Source organism: Lonchura striata, chromosome 22, assembly GCF_046129695.1.
Source record: "Lonchura striata isolate bLonStr1 chromosome 22, bLonStr1.mat, whole genome shotgun sequence".
NCBI lineage: Eukaryota > Metazoa > Chordata > Aves > Passeriformes > Estrildidae > Lonchura > Lonchura striata.
Window position 1 is genome coordinate 10,890,512 of NC_134624.1, and position 12,500 is coordinate 10,903,011.

Sequence of the window (12,500 nt, forward strand, 5' to 3'; positions counted from 1 at the left end):
ATATATTAATGAACCCTTAATGAGCTGTTGAAAATGCCTGAATTACAGTCAGATTATTAAACTCCAACAGCCCCTGTAATCATACCATTTGAGTGGGCTTTAGGTACTTTTCATATCTGCAGCTTTGTGTTGTGAAGGAGATGGGTTTATTCGAAGAAAGCTTTGTAATAATTTTGACCTGCAATTTATTTATTGGCCTCTGAATGCAGTAGTCTATGCAGATGCTCTCGTCTATTATGTGTGGGGGCAGGTGCACAGCATGTTGAAAGACAGCTAATTATGATTTGCTGAAAGATATGCTAAAACTGTGGTCTTAGAACAAAGCCAAGTTCATTGTTAAACAATGTTTTAGTGTCTGTTTATGTGGTTTGTCTAAATCACAGAGATACTGAAATGCACAGTGCAGTTATAAGCAGATCCCAAGCAGGAGCACACTTGCATTTTCTTAACCCCTGAGGTGCTGGTGTCCCCAGGCTGCTGGGTTGGGGTCCTGCACAGCCCCAGGTGCCCACCAGTGAGTGGTGGTGAGGGGTGGGCACAGCAGCCCCGACCCCTTGCGGGGTGCTGAGTGAGGGGCCCGTGCTGGCTGTTGTGGTGGCCGTGGCGGTGGCCATGGTGGTGGCCATGGTGGTGTTCCTGGCAGTGGCCATGGTGGTGTTCATGGTGCTGGCCATGGCGGTGGCAGTGCTGGTGGCTGTGGTGGTGCTTGTTGTGGTGTTCATGGTGCTGGCCATGGCTGTGGCAGTGCTGGTGGCAGTGCTGGTGGCTGTGGTGGTGTTTGTGATGGTGCTTGTTGTGGTGTTCATGGCGCTGGCCGTGGCCGTGGCAGTGGTGGTGGCAGTGCTGGTGGCTGTGGTGGTGTTTGTGGTGGTGTTTGTGGTGGTGTTCATGGTGCTGGCCGTGGTGGTGGCCGTGGGGCGGGCCCTGCCTCGAGGCCTGTCCCCTGCAGCGCCGCTGGCGCCGGTGGCTCTGCTGGGAGTGATGTATTGTTGTGTTCTTTCCCGTCCCTGCTGCACCTTAATTCCTCGATGCATTGAAAGGTCAGTGAGCTAAACAGTAATAAACTCACAGGGTGATAGAGTGAGGGATAAAAGAGGGAAACAATGGCCACCGAGTGTGAGCTTATATGTCAAAAAATACATATATTACCAGTGTATTCAAATCAAGAGTAATTTATAAAGGCAGGTGCTGGTAGGAGCAGCTTTATTGCCAGCCTATAGCAGAATGCTCCTCCGTGCTGAGGGGCCTGTGAGATGCTCTGGCTCCTTCCCAGACAACGTGGGGAGTGTTCAACCTGCAGCCAAGGGGCTGCTGCTGACGAGCCACGTGTCTCACCGGTGACAGAGTTCATCAGTTTTGCAGGCCCCTGCCCCCAGGGACGCCAGACACTATTAGTTGTGCTGATCTGCTTCATATAGTTCATAAGGAAAGCTCGGAATTAACACACAGCTTAATTCTTGTTAGAATTAGTTAATCAGCTCGTGGCTTTGCCATTCCGATGAATGATGCGTCTCACGCAGGGCCAGGATAAATGTTGTGTCCCCACACAGGCGCTGTCATCCCTTGCCTGTGGGTGTCCGGGGCTCCCGCGCTCCGGGTGGAGCTCTGGACGTGGGGGCAGTGTGTGGATGAAGATGAGGGCGGTGTGCCACCCCGGTGCCACCAGCCCCCGAGACACGCGGGTTGCGTGCGGAACACCTGAGCGGCTCCATCGCTGTCCTCATGGAGCTCCCTCCCGTTGTGGCTCCGGCTCCTGGCCGGCTCCTGCGGCCCCAGTGCAGCCCCAGCTCCTGCTGCTCCGCCCTGGGGGCTGCTCACTCACCGAGTCAGCGTGCAGACAAGGGCTGGGGCTCCTGAGTGTCTATCTGAGTCTGGGTGGATCATCTCGCTTTGGAGAAGCCCTCTCTCTTTGGCCTGATGATGAAAGTACATGATGCAGAAATCACTGGAATTGTACCAAATTATGTTGCTGCAGGCTTTGGCTAGGCATCTGCACTTGGGAGCAGAGTGGGACTGTGATGGGATAGTGGGAGGGAGATGAGTTCCATGGTGAAAGCAGAAATGCAGCTGAGGAATAACAGCTGGAACAGAGCACAGTAAACATGGACTGAGAAAGGGTCCAGAAGCTAAAAGGAAAAACAACAGTACAAATCAGCTTGAGTGGACTAAAACCAGGATGTTATTGAACATGCTGACAGCAGAGCAGAGGAGGAGAGTGACAAACAGGGGAACAACTCCCCAAGGAAATCACCCCTGTGCTATGGCACTGCGGGCCAGGAGCTGTGCTGAGGCAGTGGGGCCTGGCAGCCGAGGGAATGAGGGATGGGTGCAGCGCTGCCTGGGCCAGGCACCACCACTCCTGCTGCTGTGGGGACTCCCAGGTGTGGCATCACCTTCCCTGGCTGCAGCATGGGTGGCCTGAGCTGTGCCAAGGCTGTGCTCAACATGTGTGTGCCACCTCAGGGACACACTGGGACAATGTGTGGTATCATCAGCTTGTGCCTGTGGACCTCTGAACAGGCAACAGAAATAATTTAAAGAGATGATGAGACATTTTTATTATTACCATGAAATTATATGGAATTATAGTTTTAAATGAAGGTGACAGGTTTAAAATGTGTATTTTAGAGCAAGATTAATGCCTTGTGCTTTCTTGAGTTGGAAAGTTGGTCAGTGAGGGGGTCATGTCCCACTGCGTGTCCTCTTTGACAGTCAGTGTGGAATCTGTGTTGTCCCCCGACTGCACAAGCACATTGCTGGTGCCCAGATCCATGCCTGGCAGTATTGTGTTGCTGGCACATCTGGCACAGCCTACTGAGGTACTGTTCCTGCTGTGCATGGGAGCAGAGAGGTCCTGTGGCACTGCCATCCCCCCGTGGCACTGCCAGACTGTGTCTTATGGGGCTGGATACTGCGCTGGGGCAGGGCTGGGGCAGGACTGGGGCAGGGCTGTGCCCGTGGCCCCTGGGCAGGCTGGGCTGGGGCAGAGCTGTGCCCGTGGCCCCTGGGCAGGTGGTATCACAGAGGGCTCATGGCAGGCGGGCAGTGAGTGGGCAGTGAGCGGGCAGCGGCTGGGCAGATGCAGAAGTACTGACTGTTTTCTCTTGTTCTCTCTTTTCTGTCCAAGGTTTGAGCATCCGAGGAGCCCAGGAGGAAGACCCTCCCGATCCTCAGCTAATGAGACTAGACAATATGCTTCTGGCAGAAGGAGTCTCAGGTCCGGAGAAAGGTGGGGGATCGGCGGCAGCAGCTGCAGCCGCAGCAGCCTCTGGAGGGTCTTCAGATAACTCTATTGAACACTCAGATTACAGAGCCAAATTGACCCAGATCAGACAAATCTATCACACAGAGCTGGAGAAATATGAACAGGTCAGACATCAGCCTCTCACTTGTTCGTGTACCTGACACTGCTCTCCTCTGCTTGCCAGTGCCCACCACTGCCCACTCTGGACCACAACCCTTCCTCCCCTTCCCCATGCCTCAGCCGATAGAGAGCCATGGTGGGAGCCTGTCGGGCTCCAAGGAGCTGCTGGCTGGAGCCAGGATGCATGTCTTGCATGCCTGAGTGTTTTCTGTTGTCTGTAACTGCACAAGAACAGCACCCAAGCCCGTGTTTCTCCCCTTTGCCCAGCCCATTGAAGGCAGAGATGAGATGTCTGTCGCTCAGACCTGATGAGGTCTCACACCGCTGGGTCTGGCAAGCTGGGGAGCACAGGCAGACAAGGGCTGCCTTGGCCATCTCAGCCCACAGGCTCCTGGAGCAGGTGGCAGGAGACTGGCACCAGACTTGGCCACGGCAGGTCAGCTGGAGCAGCTTGGAAGAGAGTGGGCAGTGAGGCGTCAGCAGAGCACCTGGCCTAGGCCTGGGCACAGGAACTAGGGAATCCTGGTTCAGGCAGATGCCAGCACAGTGTCTTTGTTTGGAGTGAAGGGCATGCTGCAGAGACCTGTAGGTTTGTGTTCACCACTGGGACCTGGTGACCCAGCACACTGGCCATGCTGGTGGCACTGAGAACGTTTGCCACATGCTGCCAAGTGCCAGCAGCACCACGCGTGCCGGTGGCACTGCCTTGCCTGCGCTGTCTCTTTCACTGCGTTGTTGAAGTGGAGAGCAACTAACTGAGCAAACACCTGTCAGGGTCTGTGGAAATCTGCTGCTCTGCCCTGACCCCTCAGGGCCCCAGCGGTCCTGGCTGGAGCCCCGGGCCCTGCTCGCCCCACAGGGGCAGCACGGGGTGGGGTGGGGTGGGGTGGCACTAACGTGCCTCGGACAGGCACAGCACACGGCTGCAGGCAGATCGGGCCAGTCGCTTCCTGGCAAACATCCTTGGACTCTAATAAGCTTAATGACGTGGGGGAAGCAGGGGCATTTTTTGCTCTGTAGCTCCATTTACAAAGGTTTCAGCTGAAATGTCACAGCCATTCGTCCACACCACAGGAAATTTTGGAGGATGCTCAAATGCTGCTGGAGCAGGAGAGAGAGGTAGAGCTGAGGATAAGACATGCATGCTTCCCCACGGATCCTGACACCCAGCCACGTCTGCTCAACAGACATATGATGATTTCCCCAGCCTGGCAGCAAACTGTCTCCTGCTGGTTTGTCTCACTGCAGTGCCCGAGAGGCAGCCAGGGCTTGGCATCTCAGCCCCTGGCACCGCAGGTTCTGGGAGGCAGGAGCCTCCTGCAGCAGGGAGCCTGTGCCGGGCACCTGCCCGCACCACAGAGCCGCTCCTGCCATCCTGCCTGGCACAGGCACTCCCGCCGTCCCACGGCAGCAGGAGCCAGAGCGCCTTCCTGGAGATGCTTTCCAGGCAGAGTTTGATCCTGATATTTGTTGCCAGTCAGAGGAATGCACTCAGGAAAGAAAAAAAAAGGGAAAGAGAAATGGAAAGTGTGTCACGCCATCACCCAGCGCTCCCTCGCCGGGCGCCGGGAGAAATGGCCACGCGCAGGCAGCGCCTTCCATAATTTACAGCTCCTATAACAGAGATGACATATTGAAAGCTATCTGCTGTAATTACACTGAAATACATTTTTTGCTGTAGGCAAAAGTACTGTAAGGGTCCCAGGCCTCCTGGAGCAGCTGGGAACCCACTTCCCAAGTTCACAGATGTCTCCTGAATTCACCTCGAATTGGTGGCAGCTCAGAAGCCACCACCAGCCTCACCGAGCACTGGCTGTCACCCTGCCCCTCAACGTTGTTTTGGGCCATTTCCTCTCTTTTTCCTGTGCACTTGTGATGAAGCACAGAGGCAGCAGGAGCATCCCTGCTCCTACAAGGTTTCTGAGCAGGTTAACAAGGCCATCACTTATAACCTGACATTATTAATAATGTCTTGGGCACCAAGCAGAGGCCTGAAAAATAGTCCTGGAAAAGGGATCAAGTAGCTTGGATGCTATAAATAAACAAGAGAAACAAGACAAAGCATCAGAGTCTTCTGAGCTTCCTCCCACTGTGCTGTGTGAGGCAGCTCTGCAGCGGGGAGGTGCTGGTGGAGATGAATTAAACCCAGGCTCTCCAAGCAGTTGTAGCCAAACCAAGTCTCATCAGGCAAGTAAAGTCAGGGAAAGGTTTTTGCTTCTTGAAAGCAAGAAACTAATTTTTGCTTTTCAAAGTCCAGTTTTTGATACTAAATCTCTTATAGAACAGACATACCTGAAAATATTTCTAAGACAACAGTTGCCAATTTTATTGTACTTTAAGATTGAATCCCTGGGATCTGAAAAGAAGGAGGCTTGTGGCAAACCGTGTGCCTGGAACATCCCTCCAGTGCCAAATTCTTGGGTTCAGCTGTATTTTGGAACTATCAGAGCTGCTGCCTGATCTCGGGGGGAGAGCTGCTGCATTTTGGTGCCCGTGTCCCTTCCCTTCTGTGCAACATTTCCTGGCTGAGCCAAAGCCAGTGCCATCGGTCCTGCCGCCGGTCAGAGGGCTGGACCTGAGCTGCTGCACGCTCGGGCAGTGCCCTGATGACAGAGACGATGTGCTGGTGGGAAGTGGGGGTGAGAAATGCCCAGCTCCTTCCCCTGGTGCCCGGGGGTCCTGGCAAAGCCCGGGTGGGTGCTGGGATGGGCAGCGGGCTCGGCGCCCTCGGCGGTGCCGAGCGAAGGGTTCTGCACCAGGGCTCGTCAGCGCTGCCTCCAACGGGTGCTGCGAGGATGTAAATTAGCCTGTAATTTACTTTCAGTAGTGTAAAGAAAAAAAATCACTTTGCCTGAAGTGTATGCATCTTTCTTAAGGGTGTACCCAGATTTTAATTATCTAAATGTAAATACTTAACGAATTTTACTTAGAGTAATGAGCTAAAGTGCACACTACATAAATGAGATGTTCTAATTAATCATGTATGAACTACTGGTTTAAAGAAAAGCTATGTGAATTCTGCGAATGTTGGGCTATTGCCAAATTGCTAATCAGCATTTGCATTCATAGATGGCTTCACTTAATAAGTTGTGAGACGTTCAGCAAATGTTATAGGAAATTATGAGTTTTTAGATGCATAAACTTTTCACTTTTAACTCCTTCCATCACATAATCTATTGAAATGTTGGAGAATCCTTGAAAATGTTGTTGTCAGACATATTAGCTACATATTTTGCAGGCTGACTTTAGAGGGAAGAGGGGAGCTGGCAGAGTTTTTGGCAGGCTCCAGCCTGCAAAGGGAAGTCAGGAGAGCAGGATATGTGGAGGGAGTTCCTGGTGATGGCTCAGCCTGAAGTCTGTATCAGCATGGCACAGGCTGGGAGTGGGAATCCAGGGCTCCCTGTGCCCTCCGGCAGCGCCTCGGCCGCACAGCGTGGCCAGGCTGGGGCACAGTGTCACTGACCCCCGGGACAGGGACACACAGTGCCCCAGGAAGGTCTCAGGTCCCTGGGTGCTGCAGAGGGCACCCAGGGCTCAGGGTATTTCCCCCCTGGCTCTGGGGTGTGCGGGGCCCCCTCACAGCCTGCCCCTGCCAGCAGCTGGCACAGGGGCTGATCCGACTGCTCCTCTCTGCGGGGTCTGCCTGGGAATGGGGAAAGGGATGAGCACAGCAGGAGCAGGGCCCGGGCCACTGGGTTCCCCTGGCTGCCCCAGGACAGCTGCACGTCTCCTGGACAGCGTGGCCACATGTGGAGGGGACAGGGACATGTGAGGGGTTCCCCAGCCCCCAGTGCTGCCTTCCCACAACAGCTTGTGTCCTTGTGGGACAGCACAAACCCACGTCTGAGCCTCTTCTTCCTCCACAGGCATGTAATGAATTTACCACTCATGTAATGAACCTCCTCAGAGAACAGAGCCGGACACGTCCCATTTCTCCCAAGGAGATCGAAAGGATGGTGGGCATCATTCACCGAAAATTCAGCTCCATCCAGATGCAGCTCAAACAAAGCACTTGTGAAGCAGTAATGATTTTAAGATCAAGGTTCCTTGATGCCAGGTAAGGCAGAGGCAAGTGCCCCTGTCTCTTTTTTGGGGGAAAACAGTAATTTCTGGGCAGCCCGGGAGAGCCTGGTCACACTGGGAGTGGTGTCCCATTTCACCGGGGATGGGTGGGAGAGGCTGCTCTTCCCAACAAAAGCCTTCATCCACAGCTGCTGTGGAAGGGACACCCTGCAGAGTAGGCCTTCAGAAGCAACAAAGTCTTTTATTCAAATTTTAGTGCAAAGACTGGGCATGTTTTCCACCTTGGACACCTCCACCACTGTTGGAGCTCAGTGCCTGTCCGCAGCACCCACAGCGCCTGAGTGGGCTGCTTGCTCCACAAGCTGCCAGGAGGCAGGCAGACAGGGATTAGGAGGGGGTTTAGGCACAGTCAGAACTGTTTTGAAGCCCGATGAGGTGGGCTAGTGATCCCCTGCCCCATCCCCTTCACAGGGCTCCTGTCCGCAGAGCAGGAGCAGAGCCGGGTGGAACAGGGAGGAGCAGCAGGAGCCTCCCTCCTCCAGCAGCTCAGGCTTCACACCTGAAAGCTGTGAGGAACTAAACAAGACCAAAATAATGTTATTAACAAGGAGGTCACTGGCAGGTGTGGGAAATCAGGGTAATTGCAGGCTGTTGGAGGAGATGTCTATGGAGAGCTCCAGGAACGCAAAGGTAGAGCCTGCAGATGTACGTTTTAAAGTGATTTCTTTAAAAAGGAGGAAGGTAAATAAGGCAAAATGAGCGGAAGCATAGTAATGAGATAAAGAGAGCTCCAGGGAGGCAGCCTGCCTGCTCCAGGATGCAGTGCAGTTAGCAGCACCGTGATACTCGGCAAGAGCGCGCCGGGATCGCGCTCGGCTGCCGGCTGGCCTGCGGCGCCCGGTGATTGCAGCAGCCCTGGGGGAAGGAGCTCCAAGGAAATGCTCAGCTGGAGCCTGAGAGGATGCTCTGCTGGAGGACAGCGGCACGGAGGGATGGCACTGCCCATGGCTGCAGGCTGCTGGCCGCAGCACGTGTGCTGCTCTCTGCAGGGCTCTGTGCTCTGTGCTCCGGCCGGGTGACACCCCCGGGTCTGTCCCACGCCCCATGTGGGCCAGAGCCTGCGCCCCGTGCAGCCCACGGCAGCAGGGGCACAGATGGGTCTCGCTCACAAAGCCCTGAAATCCACTTGCTGCTGGAAGCCAATTAGCTCAGGGAGGCCATGTGAGGACTCGTCAGCACGGCTGCCCCATCCTGCTGTACCATCCTCACCGCGGGGAGCTGTGCAGGCCCCAGCTGACCTGTGCTGAAGGGAAGGAGGGGAAGGAGGTCTGCCAGGGTGCAGCTGGCACACATGGCTCCATGGCCACGAGCTTTGGGCTGGGCTGTGTACCTGGCTGTGGAGGAGCCACAGGGGAGGCTGCTGGCTCAGCACCTGCCTCACCTTTTCTGCCACAGCACATGAACGTGGGCTGTGCTCTCGTGGGATGAACCCTGTGGGGAGGTGGGGTGTGAAGCCAGAGGCAGAGTCCAGAACCTCCAGGGGCTGGGTGCAGCACATGGTGTTGCTGCCTGCTGCTCCCTCCCATGGTTTTGGGAGCCCAAAGGGATCAGGGTGCCAGGACAGCTCTGCTGTGTTGTTCTGTGCTGCGGCACAGGCTGTGAAATGAAGGCTGCTGCTCCCCATCCAACCCTGCCAGGGATCTGCTGGTATCTGGAGGAACAGTGGTGTTTTCCTTTTCTCATTTCAGACGGAAAAGGCGTAACTTCAGTAAACAAGCCACAGAAATCTTGAACGAGTATTTTTACTCCCACCTCAGTAACCCCTACCCCAGTGAAGAAGCCAAAGAAGAGCTGGCAAAGAAATGCAGCATCACGGTATCACAGGTAAGCACCCACAGTGTGTCAGTCTCTGGTTCCCCTTGCAATGCTGGCACCTCCTCCAGGCTCTGGGAGGTGGTTCCAGTGGGGGCAAGTACGGAGCTGGGCCTGCCCAAAGCACCTCTGTCACCCTTCATATTTGTGTGTTGACCATGAGAAGGTTTGCAGGGTGATGGGATGTGGCTGAGCTCTGCAGGAAAGGCTGCCTGCCCGTGGTGGCTGGGGCTGTGCTGGGGTACAAAGGCACCGTGCACAGAGAAGAAGATAAAAATAAGAAGAAACAAGGTCTGCACCCCACTTCACATCAGCCTTCCCTCTGCACAGCAGCGAGGTTCCTGGCTGAGCCTCGCTCTGCTCTGAATTCAGTGTAATTGAGCAGGATTTCGGGGAAAGGACGGTTTATTGACAAATTTGGGATCTATATTTATAGATCCAAATTTCTTTGATTGCTCAAAGTTGTTTTTCTAAGCCAGTCAGAAATTCAGCCTCTAGCTACGCTGAAATGACACAAATGGCTTCTCTGTGGCAAAACTGCATTAGGCAGATTTGCTCCTTTTAGCACACATAACAGCTGCTAGTGTGCAGTTAATGCAAGAAAGCCAGCACCTCCCCAGTCAGGCCTGTGCCATCCTTGGCTGCAGCTGCTTTCCCTGTGGGTCAAAGTACCCGTACAGCTCACACTGGTGTCTCACAGCAGTGCTCAGGCTGATGACACCATCGAGCTTTCCTTCACCAGGCAGCTCAAAAAGCAAAACACCTCTTGGCATTCCATGTGGCCTGTATGTTTGCTAGAAACCCCAGTTATTCTCACACAAATCTGGCTTGCACAGCTTGGGGAAGAGCTTGAGCTGTGTGGCAGGGAAGTGCCCTGCAGTCTCCGAGTTCTGCAGCATCCTGCTCGTGTGTGAGGGCCGGTGTGCTGGCTCCTCCCTGCTCCCCCAGCTCCCTTATCAATATTTCAGGTCCTTGAGAGGAGCGGTGCCTGCGGCACGTGTGTTAACTATTAATGATTGCAGGCTGCACTATTGGCATTATTAGCAATGCAACCTTTAGCTTTATAATTAAGACCTGAGTTGAGATTTACTTTATAGGCCTCCATTGGATGCATGAAAAATTCAGGCACCTTATTGAAGACTTTCAAATGGAAGTCTGCCCAGCTCCTGCAAATTTGGAATTGGTTGACTTTGGCTGCACCCACGGCAGCAGCCCTGGCAGCAGTGCCCCAGGACACGTGTGTGCCTTGCTGTCCCCGTGCCTGTTCTTGGCATGCAGCACACACCCCGCTCCGACTGGGAAGAGCCTGTGCTCCGTGCCAGGGGAAGGTCCAGGCTGGGGAGGGAGACAGTTTCTCCCAGTCCATTTACAAACAGCTGTGGCGATGGGCAGGGAATTTTTGAGGGGAATTCTGTGCACAGTTTGTTCCCTCTCACATTGCTCCTCCTTCGCCCTGAGCATCACACAGCACTGCAGCCCCGGGGTGGCTGCGCTGCTCTCCCGTGCCCTCAGGCATCCCTGCGGCTGCTGGGGCTGCTGGAACCAGCCTGAGAGCACACGACTGCCAGGGCACTGTGGTCTGCAGCCTTCATCTCGCTGCTGCTCTCAGTCCTTGGCACGAGAGGGTTTGTGGCAATTCCTTCAGTAAGCCATGTCCAGAAATCTTCAGCGTGCTCCAAGGCAGTCTGATGTATGGTTAGGAGAGGCCGTGCCAGCAACACCAGTTTAAACAAACCAAAAGTTCTTAATTTTGGTTAATGTAGTTGGGTGAGATGACTTAAAAAGCCCACCAGACCTGCTAACGAGCTGTTCCCTCTGCACCCAGTGGTGAGTCCTGCCTGGCAGGGAGGGGCTCAATGATTCCTTGGTGTGGACAGATAAAAAGACAGATCAAGATAAGGCTGAAGTGACTGTAGGAAATGAGATGGAACATTTGAGAAACCATAACTGATTGCTTCTAGTACTAATAGATCTGATTTCTTTCTTAATTGGTTGTTTGATAAGATTTAATGTATAGAATGAAATAAAAGGCAGGCAGATGGTCCAACAACCCAGCAGTGGCAGAGAGCCTGTGACAGGAATATAGGTTTGTCTTTTTAATATTTGATACAGACATGAATTAGTTGTTTCTTGACTCCATTAGGAAGTCTGAGTGAGCGATGGGAGTAGCTGCATTGTGCCCTCCACAGCACTGCATCCAGCAGCCTCAGCCTTGCTGGTGACATTGCCAGCCTGGTCCGAGGGCGGTGCTGCCCACCCGGCCTGGCACCAGGGGTGCAGGACTGGGCCCTTGGCATGGCTGGAACTTCACTCTGGCAAGATGTTACAAATGACTTGGAAAAACTCGGGTAGATATGGTAAAGGCTGGAAATGGGGCCATGTATCATGTAACAGGAGAGGGCATGTATGAGAGAGAGGGAGTGCCTGTGATCAGCTGGTTGCTTGAGCGCCTGATGGATCTGCTGTCACAGCCAGAGAGCATGAACACCATGGATATTCTAATCTTTGATTTCCAAAGGCACTTCCAGAGGCTGCATGGCAGTACTGCAGGGTTAGTTGGTATTTTGTAGGCTGAACTGGGCTGGAGGTGTCTTTCTTTTACAGAGAAGGGTGTGTATTTTTGAGGCCATGTAGCAGAGAGCTCTGAGCAGGCACTACAGAGCAGCCCCCCACACACTGCTCTGGTGACTGACAGCAGAGCTCAGAGGATGCAGTCCAGAACTCGGAGTGAATTGAGCAGTCAGTGAAACCCTGGCAGGAGCAGCATCACAGGGGACAAGCAATGGCATCCGAGGAGGTGACTGAGCTGCACCTCGCTCAGGGCTTTCATGGAAGATCTCTAAGTGTGTGTATTTTCAGCCTTGACCAAGTGTCCCTTGGACCTTGCCGTGCCTGTCACCATGCCCCATTTACCTCCTGTGCTGCAAATACCCTGGAGGGCCAAAGAGCTGGAAAAAGGAATAAATAACATTAAGGGATGGCTTTCCAAACTCTGGAGCTGTTGGCTCGTCTTTGATGAAGAAGCTTTGTCCTTTCCCTGGCTGAGCCAGGCTCCTCTGTAGCCTCTCCTAACAATGATCCCAAGTGTTCCTCTCTTGTACTGTCAGTACCTTGTACACGCTGGGGGCAGATTCATGGCAGAACATTTTCTCCCTCAAACACTTAATTAGTGAGTGTTTTGGGTCATCCTCCCCCCAGATTAAGCTGCTGACTGGAAATCCTGCTGCCATGGCACTTTACT

General features: G+C 53.9%; 1 protein-coding gene across 6 annotated transcripts in view; it reads left to right on the forward strand.

Annotated features, from left to right (window-relative positions):
• The window catches only part of PBX3 (PBX homeobox 3), a 103,169-nt gene that overhangs the window by 80,839 nt on the left and 9,830 nt on the right, over positions 1 to 12,500 (forward strand). For all 6 annotated transcript variants that reach the window (XM_021543731.2, XM_077787934.1, XM_021543730.3 and 3 more), the window contains 3 exons: positions 3,128 to 3,369; positions 7,231 to 7,421; positions 9,136 to 9,271. In XM_021543731.2, the coding sequence (XP_021399406.1) occupies positions 3,128 to 3,369; positions 7,231 to 7,421; positions 9,136 to 9,271 (569 nt within the window). The remainder of the gene's footprint in view (positions 1 to 3,127; positions 3,370 to 7,230; positions 7,422 to 9,135; positions 9,272 to 12,500) is intronic.